The sequence below is a fragment of the Belonocnema kinseyi genome, chromosome 4 (genome assembly GCF_010883055.1).
Source record: "Belonocnema kinseyi isolate 2016_QV_RU_SX_M_011 chromosome 4, B_treatae_v1, whole genome shotgun sequence".
NCBI lineage: Eukaryota > Metazoa > Arthropoda > Insecta > Hymenoptera > Cynipidae > Belonocnema > Belonocnema kinseyi.
In genome coordinates this window covers 51,621,021-51,642,895 of record NC_046660.1, presented here as the reverse complement: position 1 = coordinate 51,642,895, position 21,875 = coordinate 51,621,021, and the positions used below count along the sequence as shown (strand labels likewise).

Genomic DNA, 21,875 nt, shown 5'->3' with positions numbered 1-21,875 from the left:
CCCCCCCCAAAAAAAGAGAATTTTCAGCAAACAGTTGAGTTTTCTACAATAAAATGAAAATTGAAACAAATAGTTGAATTTTCGACTAAAATTATTAATTTTTTAACAAATTAGTTGAATTTTTAAACTAACAGTTTCATTTTCAAGTTTCATTTTTTGATTGAAAATGTAACTATATTTGGTTGGCCAATCACATATTTTGTTGAAAACTCATGTTTTTAGTTTGAAAATTCAACACATTGGACGACAATTTTTTTCTTAATTGCAGGAAAAATCTTTCTTGGTTCAAAATTCGTCTTTTTGATTTAAAAATTCATATCTTCTGGTAAAAAGTTTATATTTTTCGCTTAAAATTCATCTGTAGTTATGGCTCGGAAATTCAACCAGATGGTGCAAAATTTAACTATATGGTTGAAAATTTAACAATTTAGTTTAAAAATTATGCATTTTTTGAAAATTCGTTTCCTTCGACAATTTTATAAGTTCGTATTTTTGGCTGAAAAATTAAGCAATTTCATAGAAAATTCCACTATTTAGTAAAAAGAATTTAGAGTGGAACAAAATTAATCAGATTAAATTTGTACAAACATCACATCCATTGTTTAAACTATTTAGTTGAAAAATTACGGAATTTGCAGAAAATGTATCTTTTTTGGCAGAAAACTAATCTTCTTGGTTGAAAATTGAACTAATTTGTTTAAAAAAGTATGTATTTTGTTGAAAATTTATCTTTTCTGGCAAAAAATTCATCTTCTTGGTTCAAAATTCAAGTATATGGTGAAAAAATGTATGTATTTTGTTTTGAACTCATTTTGTTGGTTGAAAATTTAACTATTTAGTTAAACAATCACATATTTTGTTAAAAGCTCATGTTTCTAGTATGAAAATTCAGCACTTTGGATAACATTTTGTTTCTTTCTTGACTGAAAAATCTTTCTTGTTTCAAAATTCGTCTTTTTTATTTAAAAAATCATCTCTTTCGCTAAAAATGCAACTTTTTGGCTTGAAAATTCAACATTTTAATTAAAATTTCTTTTTTTCTTGACAAATAATTTTTAAAAATTGAAAATTCATCTTTTTTACTTTGAAAATTCGTCTTTTTGTAGAAATTTCACTTTTTTGTTTAAAAATGCAACCACCAGGTTAAACATTAATCTGTATCGGTTCAACATTACTTTTTTTGTTGAAAATTTATATTTTTGGTTTGAATATTTATGTAATTTGTTGAATTTTTTAGATATTTTTTTATAGAAAACTAATCTTCTTGGTTAAATATTGAACTATTTTATTGAAAATGTATGTATTTTGTTCAAAATTCGTCTTTTTTAGTGAAAAACTAATCTTCTTGGTTTAAAATGTAACTATTTGGCCACAAATGTATGTACTTTGTAGTGAATTCAGGTTTTAAATTGAAAATTTAACTATTTGGTTGAAAAATCACATAATTTATTGAAATCTCATGTTTTTTGTTCGAAAATTCAACAGTTTGGATGAAAACTTTTTTTTCTTTATTGACTGGAAAATCTTTTTTGGTGAAAAATTCGTTTGTTTGATTCAAAATTTCATCTCTTCTAATAAAAAGTTAATCTTTTTCGCTAAAAATTCAACTATTTGGACGAATTTTAGTCGAGGATTTAACTATTTTATTAGAAATTCGTCCCTATTTTCGCAATTCAAATGTTTATTTAAAATAAAAACCTTTCTTGACTAAAATATAAACTATTACATTTTTGTTCAGAATTCATCTTTTTGGATGAAAATTCGACTACTTGGTTAAACTACTCTGTTCATTTATAAGAAGCGGAAAAATTTGAACCCCCCTCCATATACACAAATCGAATAAGATTTTTTTATGATCCCCAAATGAGTTCATTAAAAAAATTTAATCAGCTAAAATTACATAAAAACGAGACGAAGTTAAAAAAGATTTTTTAAGGAATTTAACTGTTTTGTAGAAATATTATCTTTTTGGTTTAAAAATTCAAGATTTTGCATGAAAATTATTTTTCTCTACTTACTTAAACATTTCTTTTTTTGTTGATAATTCAAATCTTCTTAAAAATGTGTCCTTTTGATACGAAAATTGATTTTTTGGTAAAAAATTAATTTCTTGATTGAAAATTTCAACTAACTGGAGAAAAATGTACGTATTTTGTTCAGAATTCGTCTTTTTTTGGTAGAAAAACCATATCTTAGTTGAAAATTCAATTGCAGAATTTTACAACTGCAAAAAAGTAGTAAGTGTCTTTAGTGTGATTTTTTCCTTTTTGAAATAGTAGAAAAATAGGGTCGTCGCTTAAAAAAAGTGCCAAATAGCGTCAATAGTGTGTAGATATTTTCCTACGTACTTAACCCAATAATAAGCGTTGAATAAAGAAAAATTAGTATTTTCAGATTTAAGCGTAAAAATGAAGATTATTCTATTTTTTTGAATGCGCGATTTTTCCATCTGTATAAAGTGTCATTATAACAATTGAGAATGGTATTCTACCACTTCGCCACATGGTGCCGAAAAATGGAACTAGAAAGAGTAGGTACAATTTTAAACATGCATTTTAATTTGTGCATAAAAGTGTTTTTAAGATTGTTTCGTCAAGTATAAAACAATTATTGAATAGTAAAAACAAATATTCATCATAAAGAAATAGTTGTGGATACAATTCCCATCTTATACAGTGAAAAAACACATTTTTGTGAAATAGGTTTTAAAAAAAAATACAATTATTTCACTATTTAATGTAAGTTTCAATGCATTGTAAGCTTAAATAAACTTTAATTAATGTATGAAGAAACAAATTTTATCCGTATCATGTCAAGAATACGAATAATAGACGACTGGAATTTAAATACGAATTCTAACCTAAGTTTTATATCAGATTTTTAAATAGTAAATATTTCATGTATAAATTAATAAAAATTTACTTTCGAGTTCATTTTTTCTTCGAAATAAGTTCATTTAAGTTCATAATATTTTAAAAATCATAATAAAAACCATAATTCTTTTTTTTTTTTAGAAAAATATTTCTGTCAAATAGTGTGATTTTTCACTGAATAATATGTTAATTCTATCTAAAATACTTTGTTTCCGATAAAGACTTATTTTTATTATCCAATAATTACTTTAAACTTCACAACAAAATTGTTAAAATACTTGTATGCATAAATTAAAATGGATCTTTAAAATCGTGCCTATTCTTTCTAGTTCGAATTTTTGTCACCAGGTGGCATGTCACAGTTTAACCATTCCCAATAGGATGTCTCAGAAACTTATTAATTTCTATTTCCATAGTGACCGACATATAGTTTCCTATTACCCCAAATTAAACGTGTTATCAATATATTTAATTCCTTTTAATTGTACCACTAGGCACACCTCACAGAAATGTCTTGTATTCCGCAAGTGTTCATATTTTGAGGTTATTTTATTCCTTCTAATGGAATGAGAGAGAGAGAGTAGGGGCGTGCTCATACATACATCTATCGCGATTATGCGACTCTCATTGGACGGGCGCTTTGTCGTTTGGGCTTTTTGTCACGGATCCCTTCTAATCAGTTCACACAATATGTATAATAAATTTTTTTAATTCCTTCATGTGGAATATAATATACAATTGAATATGTTCCTAATTTATAAGTTATAAAACGATTTAATAATAAAAAAAATAGGCTAAATAAATTCTTCCATTAAATTTTACTAAGTCGATTGAGTGGAATAGGATTTGCAATTTTTCTTTTCCGTTGGAGAATTTTCAGACGGAAGAAAAATTGCGTTTTCATAGGAATACAAATTTGAAATTCTTCTGAATTCAATGCTTACTACCGGGAACGATATCGGAATTTTCAATATCGCTTAGAATTGACTGCTAATAAACTGTATTTGCTAGAGTAAAAATTTCTGATTTATCGGGAGCGAGTGTACGCGAGAGATCACGTGACTCGATGTTTTGCATAAAAACACGTGTAACGAGGATCGCGGGCATTAATTCAAGGCGGGAGTCTACGGGGTTATGCTAATTTCCCTCTGTACAGGAAATCTCGAAAGGCCAGTAAGAGCTGAAGTCAGAGGTAGAACCGAGAACGCACTCTTGAAATTATTAACGCGGTTACCTCTGGTCGATAACGCGCGAGCGAGCGCGCTTCTTTCTTTTTTATTCCTTTCTTCTTCTTTTTTTCCCTTCCCTTTTTCTTTTTCTACTTTGCGATTTGCGTGAACTACGGCCGCCCCGTGGCGGGAAGAGGAAGGGACTGTCGGCAACTGCAGAACGGTTTACAAGCACTTGCTAAGTTATGGTAAACCAGTGGACCACGAAGACCCTGACATTGCCTATGCGCTTACTCTTTCCGCTGGCTCATCTAAAGTATTCGAGATAAGCCTACGATAAAACGAACCTGAATAATCTAATTTCTATCGAAAGAAGTAAGAGAAGGGGTAGAGAGTTCAGAGCCGGATTTATCTTTCAGGCCATCCTAGACCACCCTCAAACTTGTCGCCCTTTCTTTATTTTAATCCTTAAAGTGCAATGTGGGTATCAGATACCCCAAAAAATTTTCAAACTCTGATAAACCATACTTAATTCGAAAAAAATTAGTAAGTGTCGCCACCTAGCCTTAGTTGGAGACATTAGTGTAAGTAAAGTAGTTTAGCATACTGCGTCAAGCATCAATCTGCTAGCAGCTGTTGAAAGTGGAGGTAAAAAAATCGTGGGGTGCAAATAAATATCTTGTTTAAAAGCACCCATGTAGCCGTTTTTTTTATAAAAGTACACTATTTCGAAAGTAAACTTATACATTTTCAGGTGAAAATAATTAAAATTACGTGAGTTCTCAACTTTTAAGTAAAAACCCCATTTTTACTTTTTTTCAATAATTTTTTTAACAAATTTAAAATAAATAAATGACTATAAAATCAACTCTACTTTAGAAAAGATATATTGAACTATATCGGATAATTTTATTGTGACAAAATATTCAATAGGGGTTAAACAACGCATGATTAAATACGCTGGGGTGTAGAACACCCAGGATGTACTTTACCGAGATTTTTACCCTGCATTCACTTTAAGGGTTAATTAGGAGCTGTTCAAAAAGTATGTCACGCTATTTTTAACAGTTTCTGGGTGGCGATTCAGCAGAAGATTTTAAATTTCCGTTTTTTTTCAATTTTCCCTGTCAACTGAAACTGACATATCCACATTTGCCGCAAAACGCAAACATTTATTTCAATTCAAGACGTTCATTGTAAACATCAGAGCAATAATTACAAAATAAATTATTTAAAAAATAAAATTATGAATCTTCATCTGGAATAGTTGATTTTTTAACCACAAAAGATGAATTTTCATATAAAATTATGAATATTTCCCTAAAATACCTGAATTTTAATTAATAGCAAATCGAATTTTTTCGTTAACTTTTCTGTGGAAAGTTCAACTCTTTTTTTTAAAGTTTGTCTTTTTTATTTTAAAGTTTACCTGTTTTAACAGAAATTAAATCTTTTTTTGATCAAAATGCAACTGTTTGGTTAAAAATTAATCAATTATACTACTTAACTATTTCGTAGAAAATTTATATTATCTTTTTCATTTAAAAATTTTTAAGATTGATATTTTTTTGTTAAAAATTCGCGTTTTTTGTTGTGGAAAATATTTGTTTAGTTTGTAATTTCTTTTTTTTTTGAGTAAAAATGCATCAGTTTCGTGGAAAATTAATTTTTTGTTGAACAGTCATATTTTTTGTTTGAAAATTGATTTTTTGTAGAGAAAATTTGTTTTCTGGTTTGAAGGTTCATTAATTTAGATAAACTTTTATTTGATTTTTGAGTGAAAAATCTTTATTTGTTGAAAATTCGTCTTTTTGGTTTTTAAAATTATTTTCTTTTGTTGTATAAATTTCATTCTTTTTTTTTATTAAAGTATAAACTATGACACTTTTTCATTGGCAATTTGTCTTTTTAGGTTGAATATTCAACTATTACGTTGAAAATTCAATTATTTTGTTGAAAATTTCAGTATTTTTTTAAAGAGTCATCTTTTAAAAGTAGAAAAAACTCCGTTTTTTTAAATTTTAAATTAACTAATATATTTGAAAATTTTTAATTTGTATGTAAAACACTGTTTTTTCTGCTTATAAAATATTATATGGTAAAAATATCATAAGATTAAAATATTGGTATTTAAATATTAATGATTTGAAATAAAAAATTAGTCGAAAATCAGAGAATTTTGAAAATTTCATGCGTCTAAGTTTTCCGGGAGTGGGTTCTTCTTATTCTACTTCAACTAAAATTATGAATATTTAAAGGGAATAGTTGAATTTTAAACCAAAAAGATGAATTTTCATATAAAATTATGATTTATTTTCATAACGTTCATCCTTTAACGCAACACAGCAATAATTAAAAATTAAATTATTTTTAAAATAAAATTATAAATCTTTAACTGGAATAGTTGAATTTTAAACCAAAAAGATGAATTTTCATATAAAATTATGAAAATTTAACTGGAACACTTGAATATTCTACCAAAAAGATGAAATTTTAAACAATAAAATTAAATTTCAAACAAAAAGATTAATTTTCTGTAAAAAAAATAAAAATTTTCAACAAAAATGGAATCGTTACATTTTTAGTTAAATACATTAATGTTCAAAAATAAATTATGAATCTTCAACTCAAATTGTTGAATTTGCAACCAAGAAATTAATTTGTACTAATAAAAGATAAATTGTCAACGAAAAATGAAAAAAATACGTCTTCACTTTCAAAAATCAATTATCAAATTAATAAGTCAAATTTTCAACTAAAAAATATCAAAAAAGACCAATTTTCCACAAAGTACATAAAATTTCAAAAAATAGTTTAAAAAATGTATAATTTTCAACGAAAAAAAAAACAAATTTACAACAAAATAGTTCAATTTTCGAAAAAAATGTCTATCTCATGCAAAAAAAAATAAAATTGCAATTAAAAACCTCACTTTGCAAACAAACACATGCATTTTTAAATATAATGATTTTCTAACAAATGATTTTATTTCCAACATGAAAGATGAATCTTCAACTAATATGATAAATAATTAACTGGAATAATTAATTTTTTAACCGAAAAAGAATTATTAAAGAAGAATAACTTGCAAAGAAAATTATTTTTTAACTCGATTTTTTAACAAAGTATGCGAATTTTCATAGAAAATGTTGAATTTTCAATAACATGATTTTTTAACTAAATATTTGAATTTTCAAAGAAAAATGCGAATTTTCAATTTAAATAGACAAATTTTCAGCCAAATTGTTAAATTTTGAACTAGAAAAGATCAATTTTCAACAAAAAATGTAACAATTAAATTTTCAGTTGAAATTCAATAGGTGAATTTTATACCTACCAAAAAGATGAACTTTTAATCCAAAGGATTAATTTTCTACAAAAAAAGACAAACTTTCCACAAAGTACATAAAATTTCAAAAAAATAGTTTATTTTCTAAATAAAAAATATCAATCTTCAACAAAGTAGCCTAATTTTCAGCCAAAAACGATAAGTTTTCAACCAAAAATAGAGTAGCAGCATGTTCTATTAAAAATCTCATTCTTAAGGGCATGCGACACAGTGGGATTCCTACATTACCAACCTCTTTTTTTCATTGAACAAAATTTTTTTGTGAACCATAGAACTTTTTTGGTAAATGAAATATCGAACTCAAAATTTGAGGAGAGAATAAGAAGACATTATTCTACGTTTATGTACTGCATTTGAATCGGAATTAAAAAAAAAAATTATTTCTGAAATTTTTTGCCAAATTTCGATTCAAATGCAGTACATAAACGTAGGATAATGTCTTCTAATGCTCTCCTGAAATTTTGAGTTCGATATTTGATTTACAAAAAAAGTTCTATGGTTCAAAAAAAAATTGTGTTCAATAGAAAAAAGAGGTTGGTAATGTAGGAATTCCACTGTGTCGCATGCCCTTAATAACAAACAAAAAAAAAGATTTTTCAGCAAAATAATTTTTCAACCAAAAATAGTCATTAAATTTTAGTCAAAAAATGAATGGTCAGCTAAAGAAAGGAATTTTCAACTAAAATTATGGAATATTCAACTGGAATAATAGTTACATTTACAGTATAAAAAATATATATAATTTTCAACAAAACAAGAAACAAATTTTCAACAAAATAGTTTAATTTTCGACAATAAAATTTCTTTTCATAAAGAAAAAAATTTCCCATCTAATAGCTCATTTTTCAACCAAACAGATGAATATGTAATTAAAATAATGAATCTTCAACCAAAAAAATAATAATTTTCAACAAAAGAGTTCAATTTTCTACCAAGTAATTTTATTTTCAACCTAAAACAGACAAATTTTCTGCCAAATTGTTAAATTTTAAACTAGAGAAGATCAATTTTCAACCAAAACTGTAACAAAATAGTTCTTAATCAAAGTTCTTAATCAAAAAATTTAAAAAAAAAAGAAAAAAATTATTCAGAAAAATAGTTAAATTTTCTAATAGAATAGTTAAATTTTTAGTTAGAAAATTATTTTCAACAACGCAGTTACATTTTCATAAAAAGATGAATGTTAAATTTAAGTATTTGAATTTGTATATACAAAATAATAAATTCTGAACGAACAATGTAACCCAATTTTCTATTATAAATCAGAAATATTTCCTCTTTGAAATACTAATTCTACTCTAAAAACTACTCAGTTTTTTTTTATCTGGAAGAAGGAACTTTTAAACTGTAACCGATTTTGAATTTGTCTCTAAAGTCTATGAATTTAAATAATAATTAAAATTTTTATTTTATCTTCTTATAATTAGAATTCAGTCCTTATTTATGTAAAATCGATTTGGAAACTATATTAAATTCAATTTAAACCGCATCAAATTTTTTACTTTTCAAATATAAATATTGCATTTTCAAAAAATAGATGAATTTTTAACCAAATTATGGAATTTTTTAATAAATAAAATCACTTTTCAACCAAAAATGGAATATTAGAATTTTCAGTTTAAAAAATTAATTTTCCAGGAAAACAACAACAAATTTTCAATCAAAGTGATGAGTTTTTAACTAAAATAACTAATCTTCAAATGTAATAGTTAAATTTAATTCCAAAAAGCTGAATTTTCAAATAAAATGATAAATCTTTAACAAGAATAGTTTAACTTTCAACCAAAAATGTTAATTTTGAACAAGAAGATGATTTTTCAACAAAATACATGAATTTCCAATGAAATAGTTGAATTTTTAACTAAAAAGTACAATTTTTCACGCAAATAATTGAATTCTGAACTAAAAAACATCAATCTTCAAGCAAGGTGATAAATTTTCAAATAAAATAATGAATCTTCAACTGGAATAGTGAAATTTGAAACCGAAAAAGTTCAAATATCAAGTAAAAAAATTCTTTATTAACTAGATTAATTATATTTCAACCAAAAAGATAAATTTTCATTTTAAAAATATTAATTTGCAGACAAAGAAGAAAAGAATTTTTTAACCTCGTTTTCAACCAAAGAGATCCATTTTTAAATAAAATGATGTTATCAGTTTTAAACAACAGTTAACGAAAGATAAATTTGCAACCGTAAAAAATGATTTTTCAACCAAATAGTTGTATTTTCAACAAAAATAAAATAAATTCGAAATTAAGCAGTTGCACTTATAACCAAATAGTTTTACTTTAAATCAAAAGAAGCGAGTTTTTATCCAAATAGTTCAATTTTCAATAGACAAAGACGAATTTTGAACTAAATCGACAAAGTTTCAAACAAAAATGAATTAAGATCAACTGCAAACAGATGTTTTTTTAGTCAAAATGTTGAATATTTAAGCCAAAAAGACCAATTTTTAAGAGACAGTTGAATTTTCAGTGAAAAAATTAATTTTCAACCAAGAAAGATGTATTTAAAAAAAAAGGAAATGGCTTTCTGACATAAGAAGATGAATTTTTAATCCAAGAGAACGAACTTTAAACGAAAACAGTTGCATTTTCGATCAAAAAATATCAATTTTAATAAAAATTTTCAACTTTCAGCCTATGAAAATGAATCTTCAACCAAATAGTTGAATTTTGATGAAAAAATACCAATTTTCTAGAAGAAAATTGAATTTTAAACAAAAAAGCTTATAATTACAAACAAAAATTTGAACTTTCCAGTAAAAGGAATAAATGTTGAAAAAATAGTTGCACTTTCAAACAAAATAGCTGAAATTTAGACATAAAAAGATAAATGTTCAATCCAAAAAGACAAATTTTCAACAAAGTTCAATTTTCGATAAAAAAAAAGATTAATTTGACAAAATAGTTCAATTTTCAACGAATGTTTCAATTTTTTATTAAATAGTTCAACTTTCAGCCAACAAAAATGAATCTTCAACCAAACAGTTAAATTTTGATGAAAAAAATACTAATTTTCTAGAAGACAATTGAATTCTAAACAGAAAAAGTTATATTTACAAGCCAACAATTGAACTTTCCAGTGAAAGGGATAAATGTTCAAAAAAAAATAGTGGCATTTTTAAGCAAACAGATGAAATTTAAACCTAAAAAGATGAATTTTCAACAAAGAAGAATTATTTTCAACCAAAAAAAAATTTTCAACAAAGCAGTTGAATTTTCGATAAAAAAAAGGTTAATTTGACAAAGTAGTTGAATTTTCAACAAATAGTTCCATTTTTAATCAAATGGTTCAACTTTTAACCTACAAAAATGAATCTTCAACCAGACAGTTGAATTTTGATGAAAAAAATACCAATTTTCTAGAAGACAATTGAATTTTTAAGAAAAAAAAAGTTACATTTACAAACAAAAAGTTTAACTTTCCAGCAAAAGGGATAAATGTACAAGAAAAAATAGTTTCATTTTTAAACAAATTGCTTTTGCCCAAAGCAATTGAATTTTCGAATAAAAAATATGGCTTTTTAAGAAGTTGAATTTTCAACCAAATAATTACATTATCAACAAAACAATTGAATTTTTGACCGATAGAGATGAATTTTCAACCAAATATTTGAATTTTTAAGACAAAAAGTCTAATTTTTCAGAAGACAGTTAAATTTTTAACCCAAAAAGTTCAATTTTCTACAAAATAGTTCAACTTTCAAACAGAAGAGTTGCATTTTTAACAAAATAGTTCAATTTTGAACCAAACAGATTAATTTTAAACATACAAAGATGAATTTTCAAACAAATAGCAGAATGAAAAAAAACTTTTTAGTTAAAAATACGAATGTTTTAGAAAACAGTTGAACTTTAAAACCAAAAGAAAAAAGAATTTTCTATTTAAAAATATGAATGTCCAACAAAACAATTGAAATTTCCGCAAAAGAATTACATGGTCAACCGCAGAGCTTGAATTTTGAACCAAAAAATTCAACTTTCAATCCGCTAGTTAAATTTTCAATTAAAAAAGATTATTTCTCAACAAAAAATATATAATAGTTGATATTTCAACCAAAAAGGTTCCAAATACTGAATAAAAAGTAGTTGAATTAAAAAAAAAGAATTTTCAAAAAAATAGTTGCATCCTAAGCCAAAACAGATTAATTTTTAGTCAAACTGTTGTATTATTAATAAAAAAAAAACATAAAATTTTTACAAAAAGACATGGATTTTCATGTCAAAAGAACGAATTTTTTACAATAGAATAAAATTTGCAAACAGGAGAGATTTACCATTCAAGAGAGAAAAAAATGGCTATTAAATTGTTGAATTTTCAAACAAAAATGACGAGTTCTCTAAAAAAAAAGTTGAATTTTCAACCCGAATATGTATATTAATTTTTAACAAACATTTCCCAGTTGCAAAAATTAATTTCCAACCAAAAAAAGAAATAATTTTCTACCCAGGTATCGGTCTTCAACTAATAACATGCATTTTTAGCAAATTCAAAGTAGAACTGTTAAATTTTGACCTTTTAAAAATGAAATTTAAAAGTTTTTAATTAAAATTTTTTGTATTCAAATTCTCAATAATTTACAAGTATAAAATTGAAGGTACTAACATTTTTAAATATAAAAAAATATAAATCCAGGTCATCGTTTCCAATGCTCTAAATTAAAAAATCGAACAATGAACTTTAAAATTTTCAAAATTATATAATTTTAAGGAATTCTAAGCTAGAAACATCAAATTTTGAAAAATTAAAAAAATTTTAACTGAACACTTCTTAAATTAGAAATTCAATTATGTTCTTCTTAAATAGTTTAAACATCCTTGGAAAGCTACAAATTTTTATTTCAAAATTTTTAGAAATCTAGAAGTTGTTTTATATTGGTTTTAAATTAAAAATTGTTTTGGAAATTTTTTCAGAATATCTACATATCTGTCAAAATTAATTACATTTTTTCTACAATTTTCAGAAAATTCTGCAATTTTAGAAAATTTCTTTACAATTTGGATGTATAAATAACAAATGGACATTTATTATTTCTAGACGAAATTTGAGTACATTTAAGAGATATTTAGAAGTTTTTAAAAGATTTAAACTTAATATAAAACTTGAAATGATAGCCTAATATAAAACAAAATTTAACCAAAGGAGACAAATTTTGATCCAAATAGATGAGTGCTTGATCAAAATAATCGCATTTTTAACCGTAAAAAACGAATTTAAAAAAAAGTTGAATTTTCTAGTCCAAAATATAAAATTTAAACAATATCGTTAAATTTCGAACTAAAGAGATCAATATTAAACTCATAAAATTACTCTCTAAGAAAGTAAACCAAGAAATTTAATTTTCTACTAAAAGGACCCTTTTTCAACGAAATATGTAAATTTCCAACTACAATTGAAAAATTTTCAACCAATAATGGAATAATTGAATTTTTTATAAAGATAAATCTTCAACTAATAAAATGATTTTTCTACAACATAAGTCAAATTTTTTACCAAAAGAGGCGAATTGTCAATATAATGTATGAATTTTCAACCAAATATTAACTAAAAACGTTAAACTTTTAATAAAAAATGTTAAATTTTCATTTCAAAAAAATTAGTCTCAAGAAAAATAATTAAATTTTTTACCAATAAAAATAATTGTTAACCAGGTCATTCAACTTTTAACCATGTACTTAAATTTTCAACCAAAAATATGACTTTTTACAAAAATATTTGAAGTTTCAAGAATAATTAATCAACCAAAAATATAATAACTAAATTTTTTATAAAGATGAATCTTCATCTGATAAAATTATTTTTTAACAAACTAGTTCGATTTTTTTACCAAAAGTGGCGAATTGTCAACATAATGTATGAATTTTCAACCAAATAGTTGATTTTTCAACTTAATTTCATTAATTTTCTACTGAAAATATAGTAGTTCAATTTTTATTTTAAAAAATTATTCTTCAAACAAAAAAGAAATTGTTCAATTTTCTACCAATAAAATGAATTTTTAACAAGATAATTTAACTTTTACCCAAGTAGTTAAATTTTCAACTAAAAACGATCAACTTTGACAAAAAATGAAGTAGTTAAACTTTTGATTTCTAAAAAAATATTAAAAGAAAATGATTTAATTTTCTACCAATAAAAATAATTTTTAACAAGATAATTCAACTCTTAAGCAAGTAGATGAATTTCCTTTAAAAAAAAAAAACGAATTTTTACAGAAATCAAGGTGCCCGTTTTAATCGATGAACTAATTTCCCGGTTTTTTTCCGATTCGCAAACATTTTTCACGGTCAATGAAATTTAAAAAATGGAACACTAAAGCTAAAAAAATTTCCACTTGAGGTAAAACTGTTAAATTTTGAATTTTAAAATAAAAATTTTTAAGTTTTTAATTTAAAAACTTTTTATTCAAATGCTCAATAATTTACGCGTATAAAATTAAAGGTACTAACATTTTTCAATACAAAAAAATATAAATAGATGTTCGTAGATTTTAAACAAAAAACTTAGCTTCTTTTCAAAAATTGCGAAAGGCTTCAAAAGAATAAAAACATTTTCTTACGATCCATAGGAAAATTAAAAATAATTTGTCATTTTGAAAAATTATTTTAAGAGAATATTTAAAAAGTTGTTCAAAGATTGAAACAAAATTTTCAAAAAAGATTTTAAGAAAACTTTCTAAAATTTGCATGATAATTTTTAATCTTTTTAAAACTCCTAAATATCTCTTAAAATTACTCAAATTTTTTCTGCAAATGTTTATTTGTAAATTATACATTAAAATTTTAAACTTACACTTGCAAATTAAGCATTTTTCAAACACAACAATTAAAATTGTAACGTTCAAAGTTTAAAGGCTCTTCGAAATTTTAACGATTCCAGGTTTCCTATGTCAAACGATTCAGTTAAAGATTCTTTACTTCTAGATATTTGGTTCCAATTCACTTGTCTTAAATAAAAATTTAAATATTGCTAAATATTCAATAATTAATCTTTTTTTTTTTTTAATTAAAAATTTCAAATCGAATGGGTTAAATATGGAATATTTTAGACTGAAACAATATTTTAAATTGAATAAAATCCTTTAATTAAGAATATATTATTATGAAGTTATTTTTAAGTTGAAAATAGTTTATAAACTTTCAATCACACGTTCACATTTAACGACTAAGACTTTCAAATAGAAAAAAAAATCTTCATATAAAAAGTTTTAACTATAAAATCTGAAAATTCTTAAATTTTGAACTGATTTAAAATCGTTTTGTCAAATCGTATTTGTTCATTTTTTATTACTTAAAGTACAGGTAAATTTAAAAACAAATTATATGTTTAATAAATAAAAATATAAGCTTAGAAATAAACATTTTAAATGGAAAATTTTTAAGGTAACAAAATTTTGAATTGCGCATTGTAAGCTAAATAATAGCATAATTGAAAAACATAACAATTCAGTAATTCTTTAAAAACTGTTGAAATCGAACGTGGGCAGATTTTTCTTCAAAAAATTTGTAAAATTACCGGTAAAAAAATCACAGTCATTTCCCGGTTAAACGCAAAGTTATAAAAAAATACGTAATTTTTCAAACTCGCACTGTAGATAAGATAGATATAAGGTAGAAATAACTTTTCTAAATTGACCAAAATTATTAAAATAATAAAAACATGAATTTTGCTACAATCTGAAGTAAATTCCCCGTTTTTTAAATTAAATTACTTATAATTTTCGTGGTTTTTCCCGATTTCGCGGTCAAGTCGCCCCTCTAATTAAATAATAATTAATAATTTTAATTTCTTACTCAGAATTTAGTTTCCGCTTGCGAAGTACTTGCGTAGAAGTCTGTAATTCCGTACTAACTTGATGCTCCGCGTACTTTTTGATTGTGAAGGCATCAGTATTTAGAACGTTTTTCAGAACGGTTTTTGTCTGGTCCCGTTTATTTAAACTAACATAAGCTGACGTATCAGACAACCAGGAAACGAAAACACCACCTGAAATATGGAAAAATATGACTCAAAAGTTCTTCATTTGTATGCAAAATTTTTTAAATCACGAAGAAAATGTTTACCATAGGGATTGAAAAGTTGCGTGATATCGCTCATTTTCCATTCTCGTGGAAACGACAAATGGAAAACGTGATCTCTGCTAGGATTAGCTAAAAAATTGTTAATTATTTAACAATAAAATCAATTATTTAATTATTTAAATTTCAGATTTGAAGGAACTTACGATCTTTTCCTGCTAAATTAATGTACGGAACGTCCTTCAGCCTCGCAATAATCAATCTACAATTTTATACAAAAGTTAATTTTACTTTTTAAAAAATCAAATTTACATTTATCAGCATTAGGTAAATTTGCTCTTACTTATTTACAAATGGATTCAGTAAAGGAGAGTCCGAAAGCACTGTATCGATAGGAGGATTTTCTAGCGAACCTTAAAAGTAAAAATAGTATTTTCACTAGAAAAATATGACTTAATTATATTTTTTAAATAATTTCAAAACAAGAATTCAGAGTTAAAAATTGATTGATTCAAACGCTCAATTATTTACACTTATAGAATTTTAGCAATTAACACTTTTCAATTAAATTTCTTTAATTAAATGCAGTTAAATAACAAAATCATCAATTTTAAACTTTTACAAATTGTACAGTTCACATATTCAGATTCAGTTCATAAAATATAAATCCACGTTATCATTTTCCGTGCTCTTAATTTAAAAATCAATCAAAAAATTAGTAAATTTTCAAAATTATACAATTCTAAACAAGAACATTAAAAAATTTTCGATTAAAATTTGTTTTTTATACCGAAATCATTTTAAATTAGAAGATAAATGAGTTTTTTTTTAAGTAGTTTCAAATCACTAATTGTTTAACTATTATTTATAGATCACAATGTGTTTTTAAACAATATTTTCTAATTTTCTCTTAAATATGATTTTTAAGGATTCAACATTTTTCCAGAAATATCAAGAAACCTTTTTTTATAACTTGAGAATAACCTTTCAAAATCCTTGAAAACTTTCAGAATTGGATTTTTCATTTTTCATTTTGTTTTAATTTTCATTTAAATCTTTTCAAACTTTTAATTAATTTTCAAATTTTTTACACATTTGTATCAATATTTATAAAAAAAGTCGAATTTGCCTACAATTTTGTTTAAATCCTGCAAAAATAAAAAAATGCCTTCAAATCTTTCATATAATTTTTTTGAAAACCTTTTGAAACCTTTCTTAATATTTTTCAAAATAAAAAAGAATACCAAATTTTCCCAGGAATATCAAGAAAACTTTTTTTCTGTATAAAAACCGATTCGAAGTCCTTAAAAAGCTTCAAAATTTTATTTTAAATTCTTCAAAAATTTACATTTTCTCTATTTTTTTTTTTAATATTAATATTTTTAATTATTTTCAAACAATTATCAAAACTTCTAACGGCTTCCAACTATATTTTGAAATAGTTATAATTTTATCTAAACTTTTTTGAAGTACTGCAAAATGAAAAAATTGCACTTTATAAAATTAAAAAGCATATTCTTTTCTGACAATTTTGTAAACCTTTTGAAATTTTTTTAAATGTTCTCTTAAAATTAATTTGTTTTTAATTTAAAAAAAAAATTCATTTTTAATTTTTCTATTAATCTTAAGAAAATTTTGTTATTCTCTTGAAACCTACATTTTTGGTTCAGTACATTCAGTTTCAAATCGTTTTGCTTTAAATATTTGATTTATAATTATTTAAAGTTGAATGTCCAATTATAAAATATCAATTTTCAATAAAGTAATTAAAATTCCAATCAGACATGAAATTTTAACTAAAATTATGAATCTTCAACAGGATTTTTCTCAAATTTTCAGTTAAAAAAAATAATAATTTCCAACAAAAAAAAACTTTCAACCAAAATGATGAATTTTCAACTAAAATTATGAATTCTTAACAAAAAATGATTTTTTAAGTGTTTACAAAAATTTTTTTTAAATTTGTTAAATTAAAAATGTACGCATAAAAATGAAGATCTAAAATAAAAAATTTCTAAAGTAAATTATTTTACAAATAAACATTGTAAATTAAATATAAAAATTGAAAAAGTTAAGAATTGAACTTCACTTTTTTTTAAACAGGGGGGCCGTTTTAATCAAAGAAAAAATTCCCGGTCATTTTCCAGTTTTTTCCCGGTTCGCAAACATTTTTCAATGTCAATTAAATTTTAAAATTCGAACACTCATCATTTTTTTATTTGAATTGATGAAAAATAAACTGTAAAAAAAAGAATTTAAGATGGAACTTTTAATTTTTGAATGTTTAAAATTTAAGTTTAAATGTTTTTAAATTTAAAAATGTTTGAATTGTATAATTTTAAATTAAATGCATTTAAACTGAAAAATTTCGAATTTTTAACTTTTATCAATCGTAGAGTTCAAAGATTCAGATTCAGTTCCAAAATTATAAATCCATGTTAACATTTCCAATTGTCTAAATTAAAAAATCAATCAATAAATTTAAAAATTTAAAAATTTAAAAATTATAGTATTTTAACCAATTTTCCAAAATTCCAAATAATTTCGCAAAATAAAAAATTATTTTCAATTTTCCCAGCAATCATTTACAAATCATTTCAAAAAATTTAAAAATCAACTGAAAAATGTACATTATCAGTTTAATTTTTAAGGCTGAACTCTGCAAAATTCTGTAATTTCGAACGGATTTAGAATCGTCTTAACAAATCAATTATTGTTCATTTTCTGATACTTCAAGTACAGTTACATTTTTTTAAATAATTAAATTCTTTACATTTAAAGTTGATCAAGTAATTTTTTCTCTCAAAACTTTTCAATTTCAAACACTTTTAATTTTTTGTTGTTTAAGTCTTCCAAGACCGCCTTTTAAATTTCTTTAAATTAAAAATGCAGATTTAAAAATAAAAATCTGAAATGGAAAATTTTCTTAAGTAAAAGATTGTCGAATTACACATTATAAACTGAATATCTTAATTAAAGAAGATAAAAATTCAGCTATTTTTTTAGAAAATTGTTCGAATCAAACTTGGACAAATTTTCCTTCTAAAATTTTTCAAATCCCCGATCAAAAAATAAATTCACTTTCGTTTTCAGGGACGACTAACGCAGCCTTTTTTAAATTTGTAAATAATTACTCAAAAAAGAAAAAGAAAAATTATTTTTAATTGCATCATATAAAATAGGAAAAAAAAGCGGAAAAGTAAATCTGAAATGATACAAAATTTGTGAAATTTGAAGTGCTTGGATCAATTTTTTCTTCTGAAAATTGGTAAAATTCCCGATTGTCTGGCCCAGGGGTCACCCTGAGAATTATAATTGGGATTGAATTATTTGCTTACCCAGATGATTGCTCATGGAAATAAAACACAAGCCAGTCATGTAAGCATCATAACCAGCCTCGTGACACTTTTCGCATGAAGTTGAATAACTACGATCCTTTACAGGAACAACTTCCGGAATTGAGAAAGGAGGCTTGCTTAAAGTTTCTAAGAGGATTTGAAGACTCGAGAAAGACATTTTATCCTTGAACGGCGGCGACTGACTTATGACTTTAGTGTCTAAAATCCTGGGGAAAAGGCCATGAACGAGGGCCTTGAATTCAGAGTATTTTTCCGGGAGTGGATTGAAGAATTGTCGAATTATGTGGCAGAGATCCAAAAGCATGTTGTGTCCGACAATTAACTTTCCCTGTTGAATAATACTTTATTTAGAAGCAATAATATGCAAAAAGATGCTCACAAAAATTCATTTTCAAAATTCCCTGACTTTTTTTCTTAATAATTTTTCATTCTTCCTGGCCATTAATATCGAAAGACAAAATTTTTGATCTTGCAAGATTTTTAAGGGGCGAATGAAAAATCCTGAACAAATAAATATCCCGAAACTGTAAAGTTCCCGAAAAAAGAAAATTTCCGAAATTATAAAATTGCCGAAATATAAAAATACTGACTTGGAAAATTTTCGAATATTAAAACTCACGACCTAAAAAATAATTGATTTTAAACAATTGAAAAAAATTGTTTTTTAATCAACCATATTTATTAATTAAAAATACAATGATAAATTATTTTAATTTAAAAAAATTTATTTCGGATGTTCAATCTATTTTTTCAATTATTGTTTGAACTAGGACAACTAAAAAATCCCGAAAAATAAAATTTTCAAATAATAATATTCCCAAATTGGAGAATTTTCGAATAATAAAATTCCCGGACGGTTTACAATATAACAAAATTGAAATATTTCCGAAATTAAGCAATTAAAAAAAGTTAATAAATTTATTAAAAATACAATAATACAAGATTTATATTAAATTTTGTTTAATGTTTAAAGTTTGAAAAAATTATTGTTTGAATTTAAAACAACAATAACTGAAAATAATCTATTTGTGGATAAAATTTTTTGCTGCAAACCAATATTTTTTATTGTTTCAATTCTGGAACATAAGTGTAAGAGAATTTTTTATTTTGCATATTTTATAATTCGCTAATTTTCTGTCAACAATTTTTCAATTCGGTAATATTATAAACAATTCGAGAAATTTTGAAATGTTATTCTTTGAAAATTTTATTTTCCGGGAATCTTATTATTCAGCAATTTTCCAATTCATAAGTTGTATTCCTTGGTAATTTTATTCTTCGGGAATTTTATTATTCACGAATTTTTCACTTCGGTAATTTCATTCTTTGGGAATTTTATTATTCGAGAATTTTATTATTCTGTAATTTTAATACTCGCGAATTTTCCACTTCGGAAATTTTATTCTTTGGGAATTTTATTCTTCGAGAATTTTATTCTTCGGGAAATATATTATTCGGGAATTTTCTACTTCTGAAATTTTATTCTTTGGGAATTTTATTCTTCGGGACTTTTATTATTCACGAACTTTCCACTTCGGAAATTTTATTCCTTGGTAATTATATCATTCTGGAATTTTATTCTTTGGGAATTTTATTATTCAACCATTTTTTTAATCAGGAAATTTTATTCTTTGGAAATTTTAATATTCTGAAATATTATTACTCGCGAATTTTCCACTTCGGGAATTTTATTTGCGAATTTTATTATTCCGGAATTTTTTAAATAGGAATTTTTATTCTTCGGAAATTTTATTGCTTGGGAATTTTATTATTCGCGAATTTTTTAATTAGGGAGTTTTATTCTTTGGGGATTTTATTCTTCGGAAATTTTATTATTCGCTAATTTTTCACCTCGGAAATTTTATTCCTAGGGAATTTTATTATTCGGGGATTTTATTCTTTTGGAATTTTATTTTTCGGGAATTTTTTAATTAAGGAGCTTTATTCTTTGGGAATTTTATTCTTTGGGAATTTTCCACTTCGGAAATGTTATTCTTTGGGAATTTTCTACTTCGGAAATTTTATTCCTTGGAAATTTTATTATTCGGGAATTTTTCAATTAGGAAATTTTATTCTTCGGGAATTTTCCACTTCGGACATTTTATTCTTTGCGAATTTTATTCTTCGGGAATTTTCCACTTCGTAAATGTTACTATTCGGGAATTTTATTTTATTTTTTTGAATTTTTAAGTCTTCCATGTGACAAGTCTGATTTTTTTTAGCTGCGAATTTTCCTTTTCGGAAAGCTTCAAGTTCGATAATACTATAAACTATTCGGGAATTCATTATTTTTGAATTTCAATATTTCCGAAATTTTCTTTTTCGAATATTTTATTTTTCAAGAATTGTACAGTGTTGGGAATTTTATTTTATCGGGATATTTCAGTCATCCCATTTTTAATATAGAATCTTTTTATAAATGAAATAACAATATTTTTTATTTATTATTCTTAGGGCTAGCACCGCCTAGCTTACTTTCAAAAAATGAAACAAACATATTTGAACTAAAAAAGTGTCCAAAAGTGACTAATTTCTAACTCAAAAAGTGACCAATATGCAGCACAAATGTTACTAATATTCTTTTAAATTTAAATGAATTCAAACGAATTGGATAAAATGTATAAGGATTCCAGGTGAATTTTAAGAAATCCAGGATAAATGCATAATACTATTTAAAAAATTCAATTATATTCAAAAGAATTAAAATGAATTGGAAACAAATTTCGTTGATTCTAGTAAAATTGGTGTAATTTCACAACAATTTAAAGCAATTAAAAAAACTTTTAAAGCATTCAGCATAAGTTAAAAAGATTTCAGGTTTAATTCCAAATAACTGAAGTGATATTTCCATAAATTACAAAATTCTAGGAAATTCTTTACAACCAGATGAACTAGGAAATTCTTTATAACCAGATGAACTAGGAAATTCTTTACAACCAGATGAAAAATGTTTTAATTTCTTAAAATCATTCAAATCTTTCGAAATCCTATGACGTTTTTCAAATTTCCCAAAATTGCTGCGGAATCTTTTAAAATAAACTAAAATATTTCAAAAAATTTCAAATCTTTTTAAAACCCTTGAAATATACATATATA

At 24.3% G+C, this 21,875-nt stretch overlaps 1 protein-coding gene across 2 annotated transcripts in view; it reads right to left on the bottom strand.

Annotated features, from left to right (window-relative positions):
* LOC117171889 (poly(A)-specific ribonuclease PARN-like) overlaps window positions 1-21,875 on the bottom strand; it is a 74,738-nt gene that overhangs the window by 30,313 nt on the left and 22,550 nt on the right. For both annotated transcript variants that reach the window (XM_033359536.1, XM_033359535.1), the window contains exons 5-9: window positions 18,759-19,107; window positions 15,764-15,833; window positions 15,627-15,682; window positions 15,466-15,552; window positions 15,196-15,388 (exon numbers count right to left, since the gene is read on the bottom strand). In XM_033359536.1, the coding sequence (XP_033215427.1) occupies window positions 15,196-15,388; window positions 15,466-15,552; window positions 15,627-15,682; window positions 15,764-15,833; window positions 18,759-19,107 (755 nt within the window). The remainder of the gene's footprint in view (window positions 1-15,195; window positions 15,389-15,465; window positions 15,553-15,626; window positions 15,683-15,763; window positions 15,834-18,758; window positions 19,108-21,875) is intronic.